Source organism: Chinchilla lanigera, unplaced genomic scaffold (assembly GCF_000276665.1).
Source record: "Chinchilla lanigera isolate Chin_1 unplaced genomic scaffold, ChiLan1.0 scaffold00037, whole genome shotgun sequence".
Lineage (NCBI taxonomy): Eukaryota > Metazoa > Chordata > Mammalia > Rodentia > Chinchillidae > Chinchilla > Chinchilla lanigera.
In genome coordinates, this window is record NW_004955438.1 from 411,292 (window position 1) to 437,613 (window position 26,322).

General features: G+C 48.0%; 1 protein-coding gene across 2 annotated transcripts in view; it reads left to right on the plus strand.

Moving 5' to 3' along the window:
* The window catches only part of Esrrb (estrogen-related receptor beta), a 168,712-nt gene that overhangs the window by 45,917 nt on the left and 96,473 nt on the right, over nt 1–26,322 (plus strand). Inside the window, exon 1 of one of the 2 annotated variants that reach the window (XM_005390154.2) lies at nt 15,276–15,583. The exons of the other annotated variant lie outside the window; for it this stretch is intronic. Within the exon in view, the coding sequence (XP_005390211.1) occupies nt 15,534–15,583 (50 nt within the window). The 5' untranslated portion in view covers nt 15,276–15,533. Of the gene's footprint in view, nt 1–15,275; nt 15,584–26,322 lie in introns of those variants that run through there. 2 annotated transcript variants of the gene reach the window in all.

Genomic DNA, 26,322 nt, shown 5'->3' on the forward strand with positions numbered 1-26,322 from the left:
TTGTGATGATTGATGAACTGTACACCTAGGGTAGGGGAGTATTTATGTATGTATGTTGTACTTCCATACAAAGTGGAAAGATAGGAATGTGGGTATAGTTCAGTTGTTGTGTGTCCAGTAGCATGAGAGATGCCCTGGGATTCCTCTTGAGCACCACAAAACAAGGGCAAGAAATGAAAAATAAAGGTGAAAATTTTTAAAATGCGATTAAAAAAAGAGGAGGCAATCAGCTTATGTTCAGTAAGACTCACTGTGACCTGTAGCCTGCACTTAGTAGCTGTAGGTTTTTCCCTCTAAAATGTCCTCTTATTCACGTTAATCATGATTGGTAGTTTTTGTTTTGCTTTGTTTTATTTTGTTTTTGAGATAGGCTGGCCTCAAACCCCTGATCCTTCTGCCTCAGCCTCCTGAGTGCTGGTAATATAGGCATGCACCACCACCCCAACTCATGACTGGTTTTAAAAATTATTTTCTCTGGGATTCTTTGAAGTGAATTCTTTTGGACAGTAAGAAGGTAGACTTACGGATTTAAAATACTTAATATCTATGAAAACACTACATGGTTACAGTGGTTGCCAAACTGAGAATCTTATGATGATCCCAGGCCATGTCCAGTGTAGATTGTTGGGCCTACCCCTAAGCTTTGGGGTGGGGCTGAGAACTGTGTATTTCATTTCAAACAGGTAGTGGGTGAAACTGATGCTGCTGGCCTGTAGAACTCTCTTTGAGAACCACTTCCCTAAAATCTCCCTCTAGAATCCCAAGCGCACTGGTCAGGCAGGGCCTTTGCTGATGAATATCAAGGCATATTCTCTCTGCAAAACTAAAGGTGCTGCTGAGCGTGGTAGTGCATACCTTTATTTGTAGCCATCTGGGAGGCTGATGCAAGAGGATCACAAGTTTGAGGCCATCCTGGGCAACTTATGTCTCAAAAAATAAATAAATAGGACTGGGGAAATAGCTCAGCCGGCACAGCACCTGCCTGGCAAGTGCAAGGTTGTGAGTTCGATTCCTGATACCAAAAAAAAAAACAAAAACAAAAACAAAAAGACTAAAGGTTAAAAATAAAGGCTAAAGTTAAAAAATAAATCAATGTCCTGAGAGGCAGTTTAGTGGGAGAGCACCCCTGGGTTCGAGGCCTCACCTACACGTACACACACACACACACACATTGCTATTAAGTTTGTATAATAATAGTTCCTATTGTTCAAGAGAATATCAGTGCCAGTGGTCATCTGGCACTGTATGAACAAAATGAATTGATTTCAGCTATACTTTTTGATGCCTTCCAAAAGTTCTAGCATAAGCCAATATAAGTTGAGCATCCTAATCCAAACATATAAAACCCAAAAGTGTCTGAACACCCACCTGACACCAGAACTGGAAAATTCCACACCTGATGTTGTATGGCAAGTCAGCATCAAAACACAGGCACAATAAAGATAGTATATAAAATTATTTTCAGGCTGTGTGCATAAGGCATCTATTAAACATGCATGAATTTTGTGTTTAGACTTGAGTTCACCCCCAAGTTATCTCGTGTGCATGCAGATATCCCCAAATCTGAAGAAAAAAAAAAAAAACCTGACATCTTGGACAGTTCTGCATCCAACCATTTCAACCTGTGCTGGCATTGCCAGATCTGAAAGGCAAACACACTCAAGGATGGGGAAATGTGCAGATTAAAGTATATTGGCATGATATCACTGAACACAAGTGAGTGCCTTTTTAGAGGTGAACGGGCAGTAGACACTACTGAGCACTTCCTCTGTGCCAGGTCCTATGGAGAGAGCTCTACGAGCCTTGACGTGTCTCACCTCCTGTCCCCGTGTGTCGGGGCTGTCATTATACCCGTTGCTCAGGGCTGAGTACCTCACCCAAAGCCCATGGCTTGTGATAGAGGAGTCACGACTGAGGCTCATGTCCAGAGCCTGCACTCTGGCTCGGGCAGAGCCCCATGCTGCACAATCAACTCCTCTCCGAAGGAAATGCCAGTGAGGAGGAGAAGGGTCCTGGGGCTGTCTGTGGAAGAGGCCAGGAGACATGTAGGGTTCGGGGGATGAGTTGGTACATGAGGTAAGTTTTGGAGAAGATGAGCACGACTGGGAAGAAGAAGAAACAATGTGCAGGACAAGATTCAGGAAGCGGTGTAAAGTGGCCATTATTTGCTCAGACTTTTAGGAGTCATGGAAGTACAACTCACAGAGCAGAAGCTCCAAGAGATCATGTATCTGCGTAACCTAGAGAGCATATATCTGCTGAATCAAGAGTCTGCATATCTGCTGAATTCTCCTGCCTCAGCCTCCCAAGTGCTGGGATTACAGGCATGTGCCACTATGCCCTGCCGGCCTCATACTTAATGAATGGCCAAGAACATTGATCTGAGAAGCAAGAGCTTTGGAGATGCTTCTGACTTTTAACTATGACTTCCTCTGACATGCCCTCAGGGCCTCCAGAGGGGAGATAATTTTGATTTACAATAGTACCCCTTTCCTTCCCTCCCTCCCTCCCTCCCTCCCTCCCTTCCTCTCTTCCTCTTTCTGTCTCTCTGTCTCGGTCTCATTTATAGGGAACACTGATTTTAAAGAGACCACTTAGATTTTCAAAGCATGCTCCAGCTAGGCTGGGACCCCATCAGGCTGGTTCACAAGCTCCTCAGGTGGGAGAAAGACTAAATGAAAACAGGATGGTCCCTCCTTCTCACTTGCTTAAACCAGAACCACTGCTTTTGTGCTGCTTTATGTACCAGGTTTGGATGTACACTTCCATCTGAAGAACGACTATTTTTGGCTCTTTTTAAAAGTTTGCAAACCAGCGCTTTCAAATGATGCTTTTGCAATCCCATAGGCAAAGACATGTCTGTTTGTGGGGGAGTCTGTCCCCTGAGGATTGAAGAGACTGAGAGTTACTAAGGAACTTATTACTGTAAAGATCCGTCCTCTAGCCCATCGTTTGATACTAGGAGCAAGAAATGAGTCTTCTTGCTTACATGGTGAGGTTAGCCAGGATCCAAGGAATAAAAGGATATGTGCGTTGGTTGATGTTGGAAGAGACAGGAAAATAAAGCCAGCTATTTATTCTCATTGTAGCCTTTCAAGTTGGGAAGCGAAGGTATACAAGGTAATGAGTCCTCCTTGTTTTACTGGAGAGTTTCTTCTGCCTCCCGAGGGGACTTCCTGATTTCTTGGGTGTATTTGCTGGAGCCCTTTGAGGGCATCCAGCTGGCTGCAGAATTACTGCCCATTTGAACCTGCTCCAACCAAGCAAATTGGCCCTAATGGGGAAATTCTGCTTGGCAGTAGATGGTCCTCCTTTTCGTCACCTCCTCTTTCTTCCGGCTGCTGCCCTTCACTTTCTCCCAGTCATAGAAAGTTAAAACATACACTCTGGCCTCATTCCACAAGTCACTTGCTTTCTTTCTCCACATCACATTCCTTCTCACATGCTCTCTCTTCCTCGCTGAGAGCACACCCCATTCTCATGGAAAGAACTTTTCTCTGGGGAATGGACATGCCTTGCTAAATACAGGTACTATGGGGATGGGTCTGGCCCACACCAGCCCCACATTCTGTCCCAGTTACCCATTGTGGTCAGGTTTTCAGACTGCTCCACCAGGTGTTCCGTCTCAGCCATACAATGCCACACTGGCATGGAGTCCCTCCAGGTAACATAGCAGTGTGGACAGGGAATAGCTCAGGAATTAGCCTGGCTTGGGTTCTAACCCCAGACTGTCTTCCGGCTTTAAGCCACTTACCCTTGGAGCTTCGTTTTCTCCTTATCAATAAATGGAAGGCGATTTTTCCCAATCTTACTCTGGAGAGGGACTCTGGCAGAGTGCTGAGGGATGCTGGGAAGTTCTGGCTTCCTTGCCGCGCCTTTCGTTCCCCAGTCACTGGGCCTGAAGATTAAGGCAATAGTTGGTGGACTCTTCATGTTTCATGCAAAGGAGGTGGAAAATGCTACGGTTTTAGTAGTTGACTAAAACAGGGAAACCAACTGCATGTTCGAATAAAAAGTAGAGTTTCTGCCTTTTTTGTTGGTATCTGATAAGATGCACAATTATTCAACTCATGGAAGATGGGCTAGGTGGGCAAATGATGACAATGCTGAGATTCCTGAACCCTTTTATGGGCTCAAGGATGGCTATTACTGATCAATTTAGAGATGAAATCTCTAAACTGTTCTAGGGAAATGCACAGTTGCTTTTTTTTTTTTTTTTTTTTTTTTTTTTTTTTTTTTTTTTTTGGTCTTTTTGAGACAGGGTCTCACTATGCAGTTCAGGCTGGCCTTGAGCTCAGTTTGTAGCCCAGGCTGGTCTTGAACTCACAACTATCCTCCTGCCTCAGCTTCCTGATTGCTGGGATTATAAGCATATGCCACCATGCCTGGCCAGCTGCCTTTTATCTATTTCTCAGGACACCTACCCAGCTAGACAAAGAATAAGTGGACAAGGGAAGGAGGTGAGTATGCCTGGGCCAGAGTTGGAGTATTTGACACCCGGGTCAGGTCAAATTTTTTTTCTGGTACTGGGGGTTGAACTCAGGGCCTCTGAGTAGAGCTGCATCTCATCCCTCTGTATTTATTATTTTATGATTTACTATATTATTATATTTATTATTTATTATTTTGCCACACACTAAGTTACTCAGGCAGGACACAACCTTGTGATCTTCCTACCTCAGTCTCCCAAGTGCTGGGTTTATAGGCATGCACCACCATCTGTTGGGTGCATGTTGGGATCATTTTTAACAACCATCCTTCCTATATATCAAAACTATTCTTAGTAATAGGGTTTTTTGAGACAGGTTCTCACTATGTAGTTCAGGTTGGCCTTGAACTTCAGGCAATCCTCCTGCCTCAGCCTCCCATGTGTTGGGATTATAGTTGTACGCCAGCATACCCAGTAACTATTAGTAACAATTACATGGTGATTAATAAAATCATTATTTTTCTGACTTGTGATTAATTTAAAACTAAACCATAGGCAATTCAAAATGAAGAATAAATTTCAATGTTAAAGGTATTATTCAAATTCAGTAAAATGTGTCATGTATGAATTAATACTTGAATTTACCAAATATCACATCTCAGAGTTCCTGGTCTGTTTTATTGTCTTCCATTTTAAATGCAAATAACAATTCCAAGAGGGGCTTGGGGCAGGTCAGTGGTAGATCACTTGCCTATCATATGCAAGGCCCTTGGTTCAATTCCCAGCTGCATGAAAAAAAAAAAGCAAAAATTTCCAGCTGATCACATAGAATAGCCAGACTAAAATAACTCATGTGTTTTGTCTATTAAATCATTTATTTGATTCTACTGTTTGATTGAACCCAGGGGTATGTAGCACTACAGGGGCTGAGATCCAAAGTGTATCTTAAGCCAGCTTCAATGATTCTGAGCCATTGAGTTTACTCTTGAAATGTCCCTGTAGTCTGTGTGTGTGTGAGACTCCATAACTTCTATGTGGAATACAACTTATATTAAAGAATAGTTAATACTTCCCCTAGGGATGAACAGCAGTCACTGATATTCTAAATAAGCATCAATCACCTTGGGTAGGGGAACAAAACCTCCTTAACCCACCCCTTACAGGAAAGTCTTTGTCTGTCCCATGTGTGCTTGCTATGTAACTTGCTTTCCCATTTGATCACTATTTAATTAATATTATCTAAGCAACTGTACTTGTTATAATCTTATTGGTTGATCATAGTTTTGTCCCACATCACACCCACCATGTGATTTTCCATTGGTTCAATATTACCTAAGCAACTATATGCTTGTAATCTTATTGGTTGATCATAGTTTTATTCCACCTCACACTCACCTTTTGATTTCCCATTGGATTAATATTACCTAAGTGACTATAATTGTAATCTTAGTTGACTATAGTTTTGTCTCACCTTGAACCTGCCTCACCTGTTGGTTTTGCTCAATAAAACATCCTTGAGAAGCAGGATCATCAGGCAACCCACTTTCCAGGCCCCCTTCTCTCTCTATTAGACAGAAGCTGTCTTTTTCTCAGTGAAAAAGAAAGCACAGTTAATAAAAACATGCTAATCTGAAACTTTCATGTATTACTAAAATTTAACAGCAATGGCAACAACTGCTTAGAATTTAGACCAACAAAAGATTTTGGAGGGAGTAGTATTTTATTATTGACACTGTTTTGACTTGGTGAAGCGAGAGGATGCTAAAAAGCAGCCTGAGTGTTAGTCAGTTTTACTGTCATTTCTATCATGGCCCTCTTGTTGCTTGCTGACATGGTTGGTGGTCTATTCTCATTCGCTGCCCACCTATAACACCAGCTGTGGCAGACACTGTTGGCTGCCTACCCAAGAGCCATTCCGGCTTATCCTTCTAACAGAACTGGGCTTCTCCATTATTAAACAATGATATAACTGGGCAAGGTGGTACACACCTTAATGCCAGCACTCAAGGAGGCTGAGGCAGGAGGATCACAAGTTTGAGTGTAGCTTGGGCAACTTAGTGATTTAGGGAAACCCTGCATCAAAAAATATAAATTTTTTTTTTTTGATTGGCAACTATTTGCCAATCAAAGTAGCTGAGGATATAGCTCAGTGTGAAGGCCTGAGTGCAGTCCCTGGTACAAAACAAAACAAACAAAGCATCAACATGCTCAAGAAAACCCAGACTTCTCCCTTCAGGAAGTCAGCATATTTTTAGCTAACCATGGCAGGCCATTTCTCCTTTGACGGTGATTAGTTTTGGATAAGCATGTGACTGGATTTTGGCCAATAAAAGTGAGGATAAATCTACTGGGGTGAGGACAGAGCGCTCCTGGGAAAGGTTTTCTTTTGTACTAAATGCAAATCATGCTGAGTATGGTGCTGTACAGCTCTTGTCCCAGGTACTTGGGAAACTGAGGCTGGAAGATTGCAGGTTCAAGGCCAGCCTGGGAAATCAAGTAAGACTTTGTCTCAAAATTAAAAGAAAAAACACTGTAGCTCAGTGCAGAGTGCAATGCATGATACTCTGGGTTCAATTCCCGTGAAAGAGAGAGAGAGAGAGAGAGAGAGAGAGAGAGACAGAGAGACAGAGAGAGAGAGAGAGAAGAAGAGAAGAGAGAAGAGGAGAAGAGAGACGAGAAGAAAGAAGAAAGAAAGAAAGAAAGAAAGAAAGAAAGAAAGAAAGAAAGAAAGAAAGAAAGAAAGAAAGAAAATCCAAAATGAGCTGGAGAAACAAGGAGTGACACCTTCCCTCGTACATTTGCCCCTTCCTGGAGTTGAACACAGTCTGATGAAGAAGTTAGTCTCGGCCTACAAGAACCATCCTTCCATCGTGGCAGGCCAAGCTGGAGGCAGAAGTCCATATGGGAAAAACAGGCCAACACAAAGAGGAATGCCTTGTCCCTGGAATGCTTCTGTGTGAGAGGAGGGGCTCTTACTTGCTAAGCCATTGTCACTTGGTGCCCTTGCTGCTTGAAGCCAAAAACAACTTGGAGTTATGGTCGGATTTGTGTGCACATGGGGAAAAGATGGTACTCGGAAAGCAGTTCATCTCCAGACGGAGAAAACCAGGGAAAGGGAGAGCACAGGAGGTCTCTGGCCTCCCAGACGTAGCGGGAAAAGAAAGCAAGTGAGGACGTTGGGCCAGACAACCACTGGGTGGCTTTAGATGCCACCACTGACTTGCATGTCTTGGCAACCCAACTGAAGTCAGAGTTCTGAGAGGTGGCTGAGTGGATGGGGCAGGCAGGGTCCATGTGGGCCTTTATAAAAGAATAATCTGTAACTCCCGGAGTGACTATGGACAGGAGCCCGTCAGCCACGGTAACCATCACGTCACCCTCCCCCACTGAAGAGGTAGTGGTAATGAGTAAAATAGTCCCGGTGGAGAGGACGTCAGTGGCTCCAGGCCACACGCTCATTCAGCTTTTGCCCTGCTTCTCTAGAAAGCAGAGCCCTGAAGCCAGCATTAAAAAGCTGACGCATCCTGGGGACAGTGCAAGCCCAGGGAAGCTAAGGTGATGGAAAGTGAGATGAGGAGGGGTGCCCAGCAGTGCCAGACGGGGGCCACTCTGCTGAACACTACTTCATAACCAGCCGCAGAGACTGAGTGGGCTGCGCACCAGGAAGCAGCACACAGAGGGGAGAGAAGGGAAGAAGTCGGGGCCTTCCATTCCTCCTAAACTTCTGGAATCCAGATCTCACGAGGGAAAGTGGAGGTGAGACTCTCCTACTGGAGTGCTGAAGAAAATATAAGGGGCAGTCCAGGGACCCGAGAAAACACCCACCGTTCCTGTGTGGAACGTCTGGACCCAAACAGTTGTCCTTCAGTGCACAGGGACAACCCATCTCTCCTTGCCCTGCACTTGTCCGTTACCTTGTGGGGCTTACACACCCTCCCAGGGCTTTGACCTATCTCCTCCCTCCTTCCGGTCCCTTTCACGGCACCCTTCCAGTCTGTTTTCCAGGCAAGTCCCATGGGGTGAGTGTAAACCTCCATCTGTGCCTTCAGTGAGAGTAAAGAGGAATTATTGCTGCTCCCTGCTCTGCTGGCTGGTAGAATTACCCCAAAGCCGTGTTTATCATGCCATGGAGCTGGATGCCACGTTTAATGTGCTATCTGCTTTGACCCCAGGTGTCTCTCTGCATCACTGCTCTCCCACGGGCAGCCCACAGTCTGCGGCTCGGCTGAGGGTCATTGCTGACAAGTGTATTACCGGTGTTTATCCATATTAAATCTTGCATTGGTGACTGCCTTTTACCCATTTTTCTAAACTCTCAGTGGCTCTCCACACTTTCCCTTCCTGCCCGTCTTGCCCTTCGTGGAAAGGCAGAAATTCTCTTGAAGCTTCGTATTCCCAATTGCTTATGAAGAATAAAGACTTTATGGATGACCCTGCTACAAGCTTGAGCTTTCTTCTGGAATTGGTACTGACCCATCCATAATGACATCACTCAGAGTGGTGGGGAGCTCACCAATGGGACTGGTTTAATTACAAGATACATCTGTGAGGGTAGTGGTTGGCCAGCATATTTTTCATGAAAGGGTACAGTTAAAAGCAATCATTGTAATCATGTTTTGTATAGGTGTAGCACTTTATACTTTAGAAAACACCTCCATTTGATTTTTTCCTAAAGCCTGGAAACATCTACTGTTTATTTTTCCTCTCCAAAAAAACATATTGTTAGAACAAAAATAAGGTGCATTTTAGTTTGAAAAATGAATTTATCTTAATTGAGCCAGTAGGAAAAAAAAAACATTCAAATGTCCTCAGTTTTTAATTGTGTATTATTAATGCTAGGAAGACAGTCTCAGCCCACAAGTTTCTTTACTCCCATATTTTAAATGTCTGGGGTGCTGTAGTATTCGTTTTCCAAAAGTTTCATGTATTTTGTGGTTTCCCTAAGATAGTTATCCTTGAGGAAGGAAATAGAGATGGGGACATAATCCACAATCTGTGAGTTTACAAAGCAAATTGCTTGTTCTTTCTGTAGCTGTTTGACACAGGGATTGTGGCAAGCAAAACTATCATAAGCCACAGAAAGGTGTTCTTATAGCAATGGTAAGTCTCTAGAAGCAAATTGCTTGTATACTACTATTTCAAGCCAACTATGTTTTATGCTTACATGGGTGCCAAAGTCATGAGGTCGGATGAAAAATTAATATGTGACACAAACAAAAAGGTCAAGTTTCTCTGTTATAAGAAAAGAAACCACAGTCCACTGTAAAGGAAAATATTTAATTAGACAGATCATTCATTCAGTCAATAGCTGTTTGTTCAATGCCTCTTAGTTACCAAATACTGTAACAGCGTAGCCATCTTTCTTGCTCTTCCGCCTCCTCTCCCTTCTTCCTCCCCATCCTTCCTTCTCTTTGTGTCCCTCCTACTTCTCTTTTTCTCCCCTAGAAATTTGGCAGGGGAGAAAGCTATTACAGTTATGGTATCCTCCTATTCTCCTGGTGATCAGGAGGAAAAAAAACCTTTGTTTCTAGGGAGAGTCAAATGTTGTTTTCCTGGTCCTCCAACCTGCCAGCTCGCTGCAGGTGCCATTGCACACAGGGCTGCAGGGAGAGAGAATGTTGGTGGTTGAGTGGGGAGCGGGAATATACTACTGTATTCAGCTGTGTGGGTGAGAACTGGATCTCGAGGTGCTGGGGGTAGTAATGGGGTTTTGAAATACCTAGAAGTTATTCCAAGAGCCCTGGTAGGGATTTCAGATAATGGAATGGGTGATGGTAGTGGTGGGAGGGAACCCAACCATTTATCCACTCAAGATGTCCCCTTCATATTTTATTTGGTGTCATGGTGGCAGTGCTACTAGGATGTGAGCCTTCTTGTCCCAATAATGACCTATTACAGCTTCAGGAAAAGCCATCATGTTCCCCAGCATTTATCTGTCAGCAGGAGACTATTATGGAGCACAAACTCACATTGTATTAGCGTTATCAGTTAATTATGATCCTCGGATGAGTGCCAGCCAATGGGCTGACAGTGTGCTGACCACCTCTCGAGGATATAACCCTGTACCCCAAATCAAAGCATGTGAGAAGACAGCGGGTCCGCAAAGCTGTCTGGTCAGGAACATTCCTCCAGCCAGGAGCCCGTGGGGCACTGTCCTCAGAGATGCTCAGGTTAGGCTCCCCGTCTAGGTCTGGCCTACCTTAGTCATCCATCGTGGACTGTCAATGGATTCCCTGCATGGACTCCCCTTCTGCAGCCCTCACTGGAGGGTGGAGCAGAAGCAAGCATTGCTGGAGATTCAGACAGTTCCACCGAGGCATCCTGCCCTGCCTGGGTTGGTGGTAAGAAGTGGTAGTACAAGCGGGGTGTTTCCCAAGGCATTGTTCCCACCTGGAATCTTGGCTTCAGGGCATGTGGGTATGGGTGAAGTCAGGGATGGTGCAATTAGCATTTCTGCACCCACTGGACTCCAGGAACAGAGGACAGACCTTCCATAAAGGCCCAATGCGTCTTCTCATCAACAGATAAAGCCAGTAAGTCCTCTGTTCTAATGGACTAAAGTGGGCCCACCATCTCCTGCTGAGCTGCCTCACTTGAAAAAGAAAAAAATCTCCCACTAAGGAGAGAATTCAAAGGACACTCCTTGCTTCTGCCTTATTTGTGCAAAAATGACTTGTGTCTGGGGAAACTGATTCAAGGGAGGGAAGATACAACCCAAACCAGGCTCCATGAAGGGTAGGGATTTTCACCAGATCTTTGACAAGGGATGCTGTGCTGGGGGTCAGGTGCACAGAACATGAGAGACCATGCTGCATGCAGGAGCAGGCGTTAAGACAGCCACGCTGAGGACTGAGCCAGGCTGTGAAGGGAAATAGGGGGTGGCTGGTTAACGCAGACCTGCGTTTGAATAGATCCTGGATCTACTCCATGCTTTTTTTTTTTTTTTTTTTTTTTTTTTTTTTTTTTTTTGGTTTTTCTCTGGTACCGGGAACCGAACTCACGACCTTGCGCTTGCCAGGCAGGCGCTTTTGCCACTGAGCTAAATCCCCAGCCCCTACTCCATGCTTTTTGTCCCAACAAAGATACACCCTTGGGGAACAGACTGGACTATGTTGTGTGTGATTCTGCTTCCTAATTACCTGCCATGGAGCAGGACAGTAGATCAGGAAGTTGGTTGCCACCAGCTAGGGCTTCCTTTTGCCCTCCCAGGAGACTGTGCCGCCTCCCTGGGGACACACAAAGCTGTGTCCTCACTGTCCACCAGGAGAAGTGTGTATGGACAGAGATGCTCTTGGGATTGCTCTTGGGTGGCTTTATAGTCCTTAGCAAAGAGCTTGAACTCAGGGAAGGAGTGAGGGAAAGCGAAGGCACCTGCCAACAAAGATTTAGTAGAACAAGTAGAGATTCAGAGCCCACCAATGGCATATTTTGCCAGTTATTCACTGTGTGACCTTGGGTAGGACATTTCACTGTACAGAGGATGTAGAGAGTTCTTTCTTTGTCAAATGCAATGACAGCCTAAGTCCAGATGCCCTTCAACTTATGATAGGGTTACACTCCATAAACTCATCATAACTGAAACTATCATTGAGTTGAAAACACATTGAACGAACACATCTAACCTACCAAACATCACAGCAACACTGCACACTCTGGACTATGGTTTTCCCCATGATCCCGTAGCCAGCTGGGAGCTGCAGCTTAATGCTGCTGCCCAGCACCTCAAGGAAGCACTGGACTGCATACCCCCAAGGCAGGGAGAAGAGCAAAATTGAAAATTTGAAGTATGATTTCTTCTGAATCTGAATGGTTTTGCACCATAGTAAAGTTGAAAAATCATGCCAAATCTTGTAAGTGGAAGACTGTCTAAGAGTTGAGCCCTTCCTAGCTGTAAGGTTTCACGAATGTAATAAGTATCTATTTAAGTGAGTTTGTCACAAAAACAAAGTGAGCTGCTGTCACCTTACACCCTGTGTGATTACTATGTCTAATGCTTTTCGTCCTATTCCCTTTGGGCTGCCTTGCCCACTTGGCGTACCAGTATTGGGGCACAGGGCAGTAAATGGGTGGCTAGGAACTTTTGCTGGAGGTGAGTGTTTAAAATGGGAAATCATGACTGGTTGAATACATTCCAAGCTTGAAGGAAGCCAAGAGCTTCACCGCCCCACTCCACCCCCTGCACACCTTTGTTTTCTGGAGAAGAGATGACCTTCACAAGGTCACACGAAGTCGGGACCAGATCCCAGAGTCCTCAGTACATTTCCACACTGTGGCCTCTGCAGGTGGACGTGTGGGACCTGACCCTGGCTATGGGGAGGATCCTGTCCTCCAAGGGCGAGCTGAGGATGGGACAAGGAAGGCAAGTCTTCTATACAGAGTGTGACCTGGCCAGGTTTGCCTGGTGTGTCATAGGAGATGCTGGGGCCTGCCGAGCTGGGTCAGGCCACCGGGGCATCCCGGCCCACTCGCCCAGCTCCTCCTCTAGGGTGTGAAGGTTCACTCTTGGTGGCACGAACAGGAGAAAGCATGCAGTGCAGCGCTGTGGGGAGGAGGCCGAGCAGGCACAGGCCTGAAGAGGGCTCCTGGTGGTCTCAAGAACCTCCTCACCGCTATGAAGAATAATCCACTAGTGCCTGGAGGTGAGGCCCTCAGCTCTTGTCCCAAGACCTTGGAGGCAGAGCGTAATCGTGAATGGGTGTTACGAGGCATCTTGACATCCACCACTCAGGGCTGTGGGATGGTCTTCCTTTTCATGCTGTGGAGGGACCTTTATTTCCACCAAGTGTGTTCTGTCTCCTGGCTCTTACACGAAGCAAGGAGCCAGCTGACCCCATAGACCTGCCAGGGTCTAAGCCCATTCCTGGGCCTATCCTTCACCTGGCTGTGCCCCTGATTCTACACTGCTACAGTCTCAAGTTCACTCAGCAGAATCTACCCAGCATCCAATAAGGACCAGGTCCTACTGGGTACTGGGAACTCTGCAGGGAAACAGAACAGACACAGTCCCTCCCTTTATGGGGCTTACTGTCCAGTGAGGTAAAGGTGGAAGGCGAAGTGTCGCTCATACCCGTATATCTGTGATGGCAAAGTGGGCTCGACTACCTGGAGTGGAGGGAGGGGCAGGAGGTCCTGGCTGTATCTGAAAGGTGGGGACTTTTGTGGCAGGTGCAAAGATGAGTTGAAAGGGGTGTGACAAGGGCTCCGGTGGAGTTCAGAGGAACCCACAGACACCTGTCACGTGAGGCCTTCCTTGTAGGCCAAGTCTGGGGCCTAGTTACTAACTGCAAGAAGGGAAAGTTTCCCGTGCATGCTATAAAGCAGGGCCCAGCTGCTGTGTGCCTGGAGAACGGACCTGGACAGGGCAGATCGGGTGCAGAGAAACCAGTCACTGAGGTCCTGGCAAGAGATGGGGTCACGCAGAAAGAAGCCAGGCTCAATGCACCCTTCTTTCTGGCTCTCACAAACTACCTATGTGATTAATTTTTTTTTCTGACACTGCTGGGGATCTGCTGGCAGAGCAGACATCTTCATCTGTCTCTTGGGGAGATACCTTCCTAAGCCAAAGAATCTATGCTTTCCTCGACTTCAACACACATGAAAAATCTCTGCTCCTTCCCCAGCCCCCACAGCGACATTTATCCAAGTCAAGCATCATCTGCCATGCTGCTGCCCACTCCCCCAGCCCCTCCCTGAGTGGCTGCCCCTCCTGGGGCGCCCCACCACCTCCCTCCCTGCTTTATCCCTGAAATGCATGACACTGCCTGCAGTTACACTTCATTTAGACATTATTTTGATGATAAAATTATGTCTTCCCCCCTACTGCTCATTGTCTTCTGTAGAATATAAGAGAATAAGGTGGTGGTCTCTCCTGAGGGCTTCTTCCCCCCTTTTAAATAATTCTATACCTACCTCCCTCACAACACTCGTTTGAGTCACAAATTGATTATTTTCCCTGTGGCGGGTGCATCTCAAAAGATGAAAAGCCCCACAGAAGGACTGGGGCTTGACTTATAGCTCATTTTGGTACAGTGGCAGCCCATAATACTCTGGGTTATGGAGGGAGCAGCGACGCGATGCAGGTGTGTTTGTAGCCGGGGATTCAGGTGTGTATATGGAAGTGTCTGCTTGTGCCCAGGTAGTTGGGAGTTTTAACCTGGGTACATGTCCCTAAACAGACAGGGATTTATGCGGAGTGCCTGCGTCCCGGGCTCAGTGCTGAGTTGCCAGGGAGTGAATCGCGCGTCACCTCGTACATTCAGACAGTATTTTGTGGATGGATGTGCGCCCTGCATCTAGCTTTATGCCAGCGGTGGTTCTGAAGTGACGGGCCCAGGTGGGGGAAGCCCGGCCGGGAATCTATTCCTCTTCTGCTCTTTGGTTGGGCCTCACCTGTCAGTCTGACCCCCTGCACATTTGGGCTCTGAACACAAGGTCTGAGGTTGTCAATGTCAAAGGCCGCTTCTCAAGGGTACAAGGATGGGAAAATGTGACTCACTTTTAATTGGGAAAACAAACCCGTTCCAAAAGGCTGAGAGGTGAGTTTGCCTGTCATTTAAAAGAAGGGGTTGGGGGAGTAGATAAGCAACTCGCCCACCCCCAGTCCTAGCAGGCAATTGGACCTTTTCTGCCCCTTTTATCCGCAAAAGCCCAAGCCTTAGGGCTCTGAAATCCAGCCCTCCCACCCCTGTGGAGGTGGGGACCTCGAGCGTCTTACTCCATTGAAGTCTCCCGGCTTGCCCCCCTCCCCCCACCCAGGCTCGATTCCGTCACTTTAAGTCCAGCCCCCGAGAGATAGCCAATAGGAGCCAAACCATACATCAGTCTCTCAGCCTTAAAGCTACAGTAGGGTTAGTAGGCTCCAAGTCTCGGGCGCCCCAGCCTCCACCGCGGCTCCACATCCGCTCTGCCCGCTCTCTCCGCTCCCAGCGCGCGGATGAGTGGGAGCGCCGGGCGGTGCGCGCGCGGCTCCCGGCCTCCCTCCCCCGCCGCCCGCTCTGCTCGCGGTGCCCCTGCCCGGACTCGCACTCGCCTGTGCCCTTCACTGTCTTCCGCGTGATTGGCCCGCCGCCTTTCTCCGCCAACTGGGAATGCTAAAACGGGACTGATGGACATGTCCGAACTCTGCATCCCGGATCCCCTCGGCTACCACAACCAGTAGGTGCCTCGCTTTTCGGTCTGTCCTTCTGCTCACCTGGCTGTCTCTGTCCCGGGTGTCGCAGTTCCTCGTCCACACGCTCTTGAAGTGGCAGGGGCCTCCGAGGCACTCGGGCGCCGCAGAAGGGGAAAAGCCTCACCTGTCCTGGCTTTTTCTCTCGAACTCACACCCGCCTCTAACTTTTCCCGCACCCCCTTTTATAAGCCCTCACTTGTAGGCAAGAGCAGCGTTTTCTCATCCACTCTGGTCGCGCTCCGCGGGGAAGAAACGCTGTAGTTCCTGTGCGGGAGAGGCGGAAGCCCAGAACAGGTGCAGTCTGTCCCGCCCGCGAAAGCCTCCCCGCCGGCGCCTTCCCTGTAGTTACATGCTGGAGTCCAAGAACGATCTTGGCGAAGGGGAGAAAATCGAAAGCGCCGCGACTCGTGGGGAACTGTAGGCTGCCCGCCGCGCTCGTCGGGGCGTCCCCGTGGGACGCCCGGAGGGTGTGCACGCTGCTGCGGTGCCCAGGAGCCCCGGGTGCGGGTGCGCGGCCTGGGGCGCGCTGCGCTCTGCACGTCCTGCGCGGGGACCCGGTGCCCCGCCACGCGTTGAGTAGCCTGCTCGGCGCTGCGGCGGAGCCAAAGTTAGTAAGGAGTTTAGGGGGAGGCTGCGCGCACGGAGCAGACGGACGCGACTTGTATCCTGTCCGGGAGGCTGGGGGCTCGTCGCCAGAAACCTGCAGTTGTCGAAGAGTCGAGGGCGAAGGCAGCGGCTGCAGGACGCGGCTCTTGCCATCCGCCCCTCGGCTCCCTGGCCCCGGCGCGCGCGTCGAGCGCGCGGAGTGGAAAAGTGGAGAACCGATTCCCCGAGTGGCGGGTGCTGCCCCAGGCATCTTGCCTGGGCTTTCCCGTGTTCGGCGCCCGCCACCCGTGCTTTCCCGCCTAGCGCTCTCTGCGGTCACTGCCCGAGTACCTGCCCGGGTCTCCGGAGCGCTCGGCATCCCACAGCGCCCTGGGACAAGTGTCCTGGGCGTCTGGAGTGCGCGCTTGCAGAGTGATCCCTGTGGCGGACAACTGCGTTGTCGCGACTGCTTTCCTGCTTAACTTTGTGCTCCTCTTCCTTTTTTTCTCCCCGAAGCAAACTAAAACACCAAAGTCGGTGTTTCTTTGGTTCCGTCATCTTTTCAAATTTGCACAACTACATCCCCCCATCTAGCAGCTTCGATGGCATCTATAAAATAAAGACCATGTGGGTTTTCGCAAAGTATCTAACCCTCTGCCTTGCAGCCCAGACTGCCTCCAGCAGCAGTGGCCCACGCATGGGAGAGAAGGCAACTTCACAGCAGGAGCTTGTGTTGACCAGACTGCCTCAGCCGAGCTTTTTGGTTCTAGTTTTAGGATCTCCCCAGGCGGAAGGTCCTTTAGGTACCACCAGATTTGAGCATTTTGTCATGTCAGAAAAAGGCGTGTGGTAGGAGATGAGGGGGATCCTTAATTATAATGGGTTCGGATTTCTCTTTGCTGGAAAAGTGGCTTTTCATTCTCTTTGAAGGTTACACTGGTCCCAGCTTCTTGCCTGGGGTGGGGTTACTCTTTGCAGGGTCCTCCTGAGGGAGTGGAAGACCAAGGGAACCTCGGGATGGGGAGGGGGGATGGAGGCTGTGGACAGTGATGCTTGCAGGACATCTCCTCGTGTGAAATTACCAACTCCAACAAATATTGGATGTTTAAATTATTTAGGCTCCCTCTCTTCAGAGGTGACTTCTTTAGTTGAGCTCAGAATAGCTGTTTGTCTCTGGCTCCAGTCACAGCCAATCAGTATGAAAACATGTAGGGTTGGGGAGGACATTCTTGTGATCATGCTGACCAGAAAAGTCAGGAGAGACAGAAATACCACAGCTGGGTATTTCGGGGGTGGACAGGAACCCTGACTTGAGTTTGAGGAGGAGTGTGGGCAAAGAGGGAATGTCAGGGAGGCAGCAAAGGGGTTGTGGGAGCAGATGTCCTGGGTGTCAGGGTTGAAGTGGAAATCATTTCTAAACTAAAACTGATAGTGGTTTGGATTTCCCACCTTTCCTGATTTCTTTGCCAAAAAAAAAAAATTAGTTTCTCATTCCATGGGACACAGGAAAGGCCAAAAATATACCTGCTGTCTGCACTGGGGAATGAGGTGTCTCTGTAGGATGGCATTTCTCAAAGCCCAGGACCTGCTAAGCAGCAGCCCCGAGCATCAGTGAGCTGGCCCCACGAATAGACACGTATCTCCCTGCCAGGGTTTACGTTTCCCATGGTGCGGGAGCCGTCATGCCAAGGTCGGGCTCACAGAGGTCAGAGGCTGGTGTCTGTGGGCAGCATCTTTCTGACCTCTCCCCGTGACAGGCTTTGTAACAGCTAGCATTAGAGCCATCAGTAACAAAGTAGCAAAAGGGGGCTGCATTTTGGTTAGTGGGCAGGACAGCAGGATCAGGATGAATCCATTTATTATGGTGCCCACATTTCTCTGGGAACGTACTCACGAGGGGATTGTTGGGATCTGCACAGTTTCTACCGAGGCAGGTTAGCTGATGTTCGCAGACTTGAGGAGACCCAGGAGCACACGCACTGGAGTTCAGGAAGAAAGGACCTCGAAGCCTTCCTCTTGCTGGCAAGAGGTGTTTTATAAAGCTCAGTGTCATTCTTGCTGTCCCAGGTGAGAAGTGACATGCTCTGAGACAACACATGCACCTTCCTACCTTTCTTACCTTCCTTTTCATTTTCCTGTAGCCAGTCCTGTAGGTGACTCCATTACCCTTCCTGATCAATATTTTATGTACATACATAATCAGTGAAAGCAGGAGTGAGCGTGCTTGCCTCCCTATGCCTGTGTACAAATGTGTCCACGATGGGGTCCGCTGGAGACTCAGGCACAAAACCCAAGATGGGGCATGGGAGGGTACCACCGTCCGATGACCATTTTGCCATCGTTAAGGGAACAAAGAACAAACTGTCCTGCAGGTAAAATATGTGGGTTCACACATAGGAAAAATGCCACATGGTAATTCAGAGTCAGTGACCCAGAGAAAAACAAAGGGGGAAATTAATTTTTAATGGTACATTTAAAAATAAATCAGATTGAGGACATTAGTCTTGGTTTTTCTAAGGGAGGGGGTCTAGAAAATAAGCCTTTCTGTGTCGGTCACCCTTCGGCAGGTGTGGGTGGCTGGAGAAGAGGGTGGGGGATAGCAGGTGAGAGTCACTGAGCCCTAGGGCTCAAAGTGGAGAAAATATTTGGTCAGCGTCGCAGGGCTCATTCCCGGCTAAGGTCCTTTCCAGCTCAGTGAGATCCTGACATCCCTGGAAATTTCCTTTTGGAGCTGATTATTTCCTCCACCTCCCTTCATTTTAGAAATAATCCTCTATTTTATCAGTTATTAGAATATATGAAATATATGGAAAGATGTTTCTTTACCAAAGAAAAGAAGATGATGATACAACCTGACCCACCAAATAGGAATCTTTTCATTCTGTTGATTTGGAGTAATCAATAAATATTCCATTTAGCCCAAAAGAAAAGGATGAAGGGGACTTTTGGGAAAGCCCTCCAAGGGAGGTAGCTGTGACAGAGATTTCATGTCACTCCTGCCTTCCCCGAGTGCTCCTGGCCCTAGCTCAGGGCCTCTTGTGACTGTCCCTGCATGTCCCCTTCAAGTTCCTGTAATGGGACATTTTGCTGAATGGTTTTAAAAGCCAATCCAAACTCACTGAAAAAGTTCATCTCCTTCTTCAGTCTTCTGCAAAATGCCTTGTTTCTCTTGAGCAAAGATTTGCATCACTCTAGCTGGCCCCAAAGGCAAGAGTCTGGGAGACTGGGAAGGGAGCTTGTGCCCTGGGCAGGTGGTTTGGCTGCCGCATGCGTGAATGTGGTGCGGGAGAGAGATTTCAGTGGGCAGCGCCCAGAGCAGGGACGCATATTTTTGACCTGGCTCTCCAGCACCCTTCTTTTGAATTTACTTTCCCAGGTACTTCAGGTGACACCCTCAAAATGGTTAAAATTCTTCTGGTTGCAAAATTACAGGAAAGAATAGCAGATATTTAGATCATAATCCAGCCAAGAATTTAGACATTGAATCCGGCTTCAATGTAAAGCCCACCCCACACCTGAACACTTCATTCTCTCACCTGTTCGCCATCATCAGTGTTCTGTGAGACCCTTGAAGCGTTCTTCCCGCAGGACACGATCCCTGCCCCAAAGCAGCCAGCTTCCCTGGAGGTTCTGTTTCGGATTCTGGTGGCTCTGATCGAATGGTACCCTGAGGGGGACCCTTCTTCAGCTAGAATGCTTACCCTCCACGTTTCCAGCATCTGAGGGTGCATGGGCTGTGAGTGTGTGCAGTCTGCAGAATGTTCTCCGGAAGCTGTGAAGTTGAGGATGAGCCCCAACCAGACCAGTGAGCCCGAGGCTTCCTGATCATCCTGCCTGTTGCCCCTGCGGCCCCTCACTGATTTGTAGGGATAAATCCTTTTAGCATGTCTGCGCTGGTGACCTTGCAAGAGCTTTGTGTCAGGTGAATTTCCCTTTTCTCAGTCCGAGGAAACTCCAACCTCTGAGGAATGGTCATAGACCTGGTCATTCTGTGGAGGTGGGCCCCATAGGCTTCAGCTGGCCCTGGTGTCCCCTGCTGGGCTGGCCTGTGGGGAGGATTATATCAGTTGTCCCATCAGCTTGTGTGGCCTGGTCCCTGCACTGGGAGGTTGTGGTGTTTATAATTGCAAATGTAATTAGCAGACCAGCCATGGGGACTAGGATACTCAACTTCTCCGCACATCACGGTGACCCCTATGATGACCGGCTGGGCAGATTAACTCTCACAGGACTAGCCTGCCTCCGCCGCTGGCCAGGCCACTGACCTTTCAGTGACAATGGCAGCGCTGTGCTGGGACCAGACATCTTCCTCGGACGGGATGTCAGGGCAGTGACTGGGAGCGGTTGGTTGCTGGGTTTTATTTTTCTTCCCTTAGAGTCCTGGGCTGGTGACCCTCACCTTCTATGACAGTGGAACCTTAAATGGCAGTCTGCCGGGGCGTTTTCTCCCACACTGGGAGGATGTGATGGGACGGCTTTGAGCACATGCTGGTGGGTTCTGTGGCTTTGGGAATGGCGATGAGGGCAGCAGATCTTGAAAGGGGATCCTGATGACTTCTGCCTAGTGCTCCTGAGGCTCGAGGGCAATGGCTGGTATTCACCCATCTCATCAGCCTCTTCCTGGAGCCAGCTGTGGGAGGGGAGCACTTGCTGATGCCTGCTCCGAGCGAGTGTGTGTGTACGGGTGTGCTCTGCAGAGCTTAGCTGCTGGAGGTCTTGTTCAGCGATCTGTGGGCAGTCCAGCCATTGGAGAGCTCGGGCTCAGTTTGTTTCTAGGAGCAGAGGCCTTTCCCCGCTAAGAACTTAACAAAAAGACGCCAAAATGGGGAAACATGGAGCTCCATGGTCTCTTTCCTGTATTTCTGTCTGCTTCGCTCCGGTGCCATTCTCTACTGATCAGGATTAGAACGACAGAGGATCTTGATAGGGCCTTTACTTTTAAGTCTTGCTTAAGGGAATGTCAAGCCGTTCCATGATGCCATTAAAGCCCCTGTTGTAGAAGGTGTTTCTGACCATCAAAAGCTGAGTCCATCCTAAGAGGGTGTCCACTGCTAAGGGTCTGTGTGTGAGAGTGTGGGCAAGGGTGTTATGGTGGGGAGTCCCCTTGAAGGGTAACAGTGGGCAGAGGGCTCTCCCCTGTAAACATAGCCCCAGCTGCCTGCTGTGGCCCTGCCTGTTGAGGTCAGGTGTGGCCATGTTCCAGGAGGGGTTGCTGTACCCCGGGCTCGCTTGGTCTGCAGAGCAGGAGGGAGCGCAGAGACCTGCTTGGCTGGCTGTTTCAGCAGCTCGGGGGTTCAGTCTTTGCTTTATGCCTCTGTTCAGTTTTCTGGCCTCTGTAGGGCTGCAGCAGACCCCAGAAATGGAGAGAAAGGCGTGCTGTCCTCCTCCGGAGTCCCCGAAGGCCACACTCAGAGGGGCACCTGTCTTCTGTCTCAGCCCCTCTGTTTCCCTGTTCTGCCTGAAATCATCATGGACGGACAGACAAAGCTTAAAGGGTCACACTTAAATCAAGGAACATCACAGTGGTTAGCCTGCCAGTAGGACTGTCAGTATGGAATCAGTTATTCATGTGGGAGAAAAATTAGCTGAAGTCTTAAAATCAGAAATATCTGAGTTTGAGTTAAAATTGTATAAATCTAAAACCGAAGTTTTCCTGGGTGTTAGAGATAGAATTTTTTTCATCTTCATTATGCTGTATGTTTTAAACTTACACACATTTTGGTCTTAAAATACATATATTTTGTTCTTTTTAAAATTGATTCTTCTTCTTTAGCATTTTAAAATATTCTATTCAGTATCGTCATTTAGTATTGCCCAGGATAGAGGCTTTTCTGGGAATAGTTTTCTGGAAAATGTTATTTTATTCTTCAATGTCATTTCATTCAGAGGTCAAAAGGCAGTTAAACAAACTCGGACAAGGTTTCGTTTTTATCTTCTGGTTTTAAATGTGATCAATTTTCATTTAAAACTGTATCAGGGTCCTCGCCTGCCAATTACAGCTGCAGTCAGCCTCTTGCCTGCCCATGGTGTTTACTAAAACATGGCATTTAAAACAGTTCCAGTGTGACACGCAGTTCGACTCAGACCCTTTCATTGGGGAGACTATGAGTTTCAAAACCTCAAATACAAGATGTTATTTTAATTTGGCTCTTTTCTTTCTAATTGGCTGAATTAACTTGTGTTCCTAAATTGGTTTCTTTTCGTTTTATCCTTTTTGTTAATTCGTTCTTACAATTTTATTCTACTTAGATTTCTGGTTTTGGTTTTCTCACCTGATTTCCTGCTGTATAAAAGAGACCTGGGAAAGGGGTTTTTCCTGTGCTCTTGATTTCCAGAGGGCAAAGAACAAGGAAACGCCATGGGGAGGGATTGAGCCTGTGAAGGTTGTTTCAGGTGAGCTTCCTCATGTGCCTTACAACTTAGCATTTTCTTTTGTCTTCATTTTATCCCCTCGATTTCCCTCCAGCTTGGTGCAGTTTGCCTTTGTCCCATTATCCCTGTGCTTTGGAGGGAAGGTATAGGGGCATAGCTGTGTCTTGAGTGTGTGTACATGTGACTAAGTGTGTGCATGAGAACGTCTGAGCTGCTCGGATGTGCCGAGCACAACTTCACGGGTGAGTCCCAAATCAGAGTGCCCGTTACTGCCCTCCCTGACTGTGTTCTGATCCAGCCACTGGCCCTGGCCCAGCTGCTACGTGTTGTGGTGGAAGCAAAGCCGAGCAAAGACCTGACTACAGGTTGACTGGGTCTGTTACTGCAGAACCAGGCGATAGGGTGTGGTGAGGGTGTCAGGAAGGGTTTGACTCTATTCATAACCATTTTTAAGTCTTTTCCATATCTCACCGTGTGGCGCTGGGAGCCCTGATTTGGCGTCTTGGCAAAGCAGAGGAGAGGAGCTGGTATATGCTTTTGTTTTGCCTTCCTGATCGATCAGCAGAAAACGTTCCCTTTTGATGCTGAAACAGCCCTTCAGCATGCAGAGTACAGTATTTATCCTCTTCTTTTTAGCCTCACTCTTTGTCATTTGTCTCTTGGGTGTGTTGACATTGTCTACCTAAACAATCAGGCTAACAAGCTTTGGCAGAAAGAACACTGCTTTTACAGAAATGATAGCAATAATGGGATGGTTATAGTAACGATTAGAACACTAATAACTGCTGGCAACTTTTTTCTTCCCCTAAAGCCAAAACAATTCTCAGAACCAGCTTTCTTGTAGTAACCAGATGAGGATGGCCATGTCTTGCCCCTTGAACATAATTATCTTCGTGCAAATGTAGAAAAGCAGCGGCTTCAGGTTTGCAGGTCTGAATTCACCCAGGAGCAAAAATTGCCTGCTCTCTGAATATGAACAGACAGGTGGAGAATGAGGTGTTAGTCACACAGCACCCTGAGAAATGCCAGGTGCTTTGCCTTTGAACGCAGAAGGGAGAGGTGTTTCTCATACAGGACTCGGTGTTAGGTGTGACCCCACTGCTGCCAGTGGCCTGTGCGGTGTCCTGCTGCTCAGGTCCCTCACCCCTTGGCTCCTGTAGTGTGTTCTCCAGAGACATTTGCAGACCAAAGGCACACAGAGGACAAGGGGGTTACAGTGTGGCACGCAGGAGCATCTAGGGAGAGAACTGTGTGAAGAGAGGTGTTCACCTCTTCACCCTCGGTTGCCTGCTTGGCCATTCAGCTTCTGCAAGGCCCTTCTCTGTGCTGCTGGATACCTGAACCTGTGTTCTGCAGGCAGAGATTAGCGGAAGCTCACCAGGGAGGTTAGCCCTCCGGGTCCCCGGAACCCTCTTGTAGCTCTTTATGCCAGCTCCCAGACCTGACCCTGCTCGTCAGGGCATTGCTTTGGAGCCTGGTAATGCCTTTGTCATTCCCTCTCTTGTTGCTTTTTTTTCATATTGCATTGGAAATAGGAGGCAGTTTTTTTTCACCTCATATCCCAGGACCCCATGGCTGTCTGCATTTTTCTAACACCTTAATATTCTTACTCATGCTCTTAATTTTTTTCCTTAGGGAAAAAACATTAAAAGCTTTGGATTATTAATTGATTATTAACTGATTTAACAAACAAAAACATTCCACTCCTGAGGAATGCAAGCAAGAGTTTGGCTGCGCCACTGAGGGTGAGATCTGCTTTTTCCCTCAATTGGCGAGAAATGTTACAGCTGCAATTCCCTTGTTGGACCCTGAGTAAAAAATTAATTCATGAATAATAAAGACCAATCAGTCTGGTTGAGTTTAAGAAGGATTAGGAGAAAGGGTGTTTTTTCTCACAGAGAACATTTGGAATCTGTGTGTCACTGTCACCGGGTGTTCGTGGATGGCTCAAGCATGCCTGTATTCATGGAAAATGAGCTGTTTATTATCTGGGGATGGTAGCCCACATATTCTTCAGTTGTAATGACAGTGGCTTCCTACCCACTTCTATCCCACTGTCCCACACATCAAGCTAGTAGTAGTCCATTGAAATTAAGACGGCTTCCTGTGTGAAAGGGTTACGATTACCAAACTGCAATGGAGTTGGCACTGCATTTTGAAGAAACCCAGTTCTTGGTTCTCCCTTTGCCGCCTCCTCTTTCCCCAGGAAGTAATTGACGAGAAACTTACATGCTTTTTCAAGAACTTCAGAAACTAGATTGGTAGATTTCTGCAGAAAGCAGATGCCCTTTCCTGTTTCCACAAATAGTACACCTCCCACAGTTGTTGTGAAGATTAAAGGAAGTAATTTACAAGTTAAGCCAGAAACTGACCAATGTGAGACCTCAGAAGGTGCGCGGTGTTGTTGTTGTTATCTTTTGGAAGTTACATTTTATAACTGCCTTAACCTCACAAGAGCCCTCCCCCAGCAGTGAGATTGGGGTGCCTGCGCTGATTACTTTTTTTAATGCGATCAACCTGCTTGGGGTTTCCATATGTAACACAGGGGATTAGAGAAGGAATTACCACTTAGGGTAGGGATGATGAATAGGAAATTTTCCTCTGAATGAATCCCTGTATTCTCAGACTCCTGGGTAAAGTTGCCTGATGAGCTATGGAACACCCGGTTAAATTTGAATTTTAGATAAACGAATAATTTTTTAATATAAGTAAATCCTGTGCAACATTTGCTAAATCTGACAACCCTGCCCATGACTGCTTGTCTTAACATAGTCTCACTAAGAAACATAGCTTCCTTGTTTTTTTTTTTTTTCTGCTTTTGACACAGCTCAAAAGAACTATTATGCTCTGTTTCTTGAAGTTATTTCTTAAAAAAACCTTATCTTTAATTTTTCACCAGTACTGATTTGTTAGGCCGGTCATATCCTTAGAAGTTAGCGGGTAGTCTGGACATCCTGGTAGCGTTGTGGTCAGGTAAAGACCTTGGCAGAATGAAGTCTCCAAATGTATCACCCAGGACAGCTGAGTTTGGCCATGTGGAGGAGCGAGGTCGGTCCAGCCTTCTGGGGCACCTGCTGCGTTTCCTTGACAAGCGGGTTGCAGAGCTGGACTGCTAGAACCTGAGGCCCTGGCAGTTGAACGAGTTTGGCCTCCTGGGAGGGCACTTCCTGCCTCCCTACCGAGGACGGGGGCGACGGAGAAAGCTCAAATCAGTGTTAGGTGGTAGAGCAGCGAGAGCCAGGGACTCAAGTCTGAAACGGAGCCAGGTGGCAGCGCAGCCGAACGGGGGCTTGGCCACCCGCTGACCCCAGCGTCTCACACGCACGCACCTACCTCTCAGCGCACAGTCGCGCAGCCCTGGTAAACGCGACCATTGTTTTACAAGTGGTACCCAGGCAGCTAGGGTGTGGAGAATGGAAGGGCTCTAGACCCCCCTGCAGGCCAGCGCTGGCACTGCACCCCACGGGTGACGGCCCGACCACCGGGCCTTCCCTTTTCTAAGGTTGGGAGGAGAGTCGGGTGGGGTGGGGTGGGGTGGGGTGCGGAGGGAGGCTTCAAAACGCAGGCTCCTGGCTGCAGCGTGCGCGAGACTGGATTCGGAAAGCCTCGCTGCTTTCAGATTTGCCTCTCTGAGCCACACTGCAGGCTCCTTAGCCCTGGCCACCCCCAGCACACAATCTCACATGCACACACACACGCACACACGCACGAAGACCAGATGTACTGCAGGCCCCCGGCTCGCCCAACCTCCAGACAGGCTGGAAAG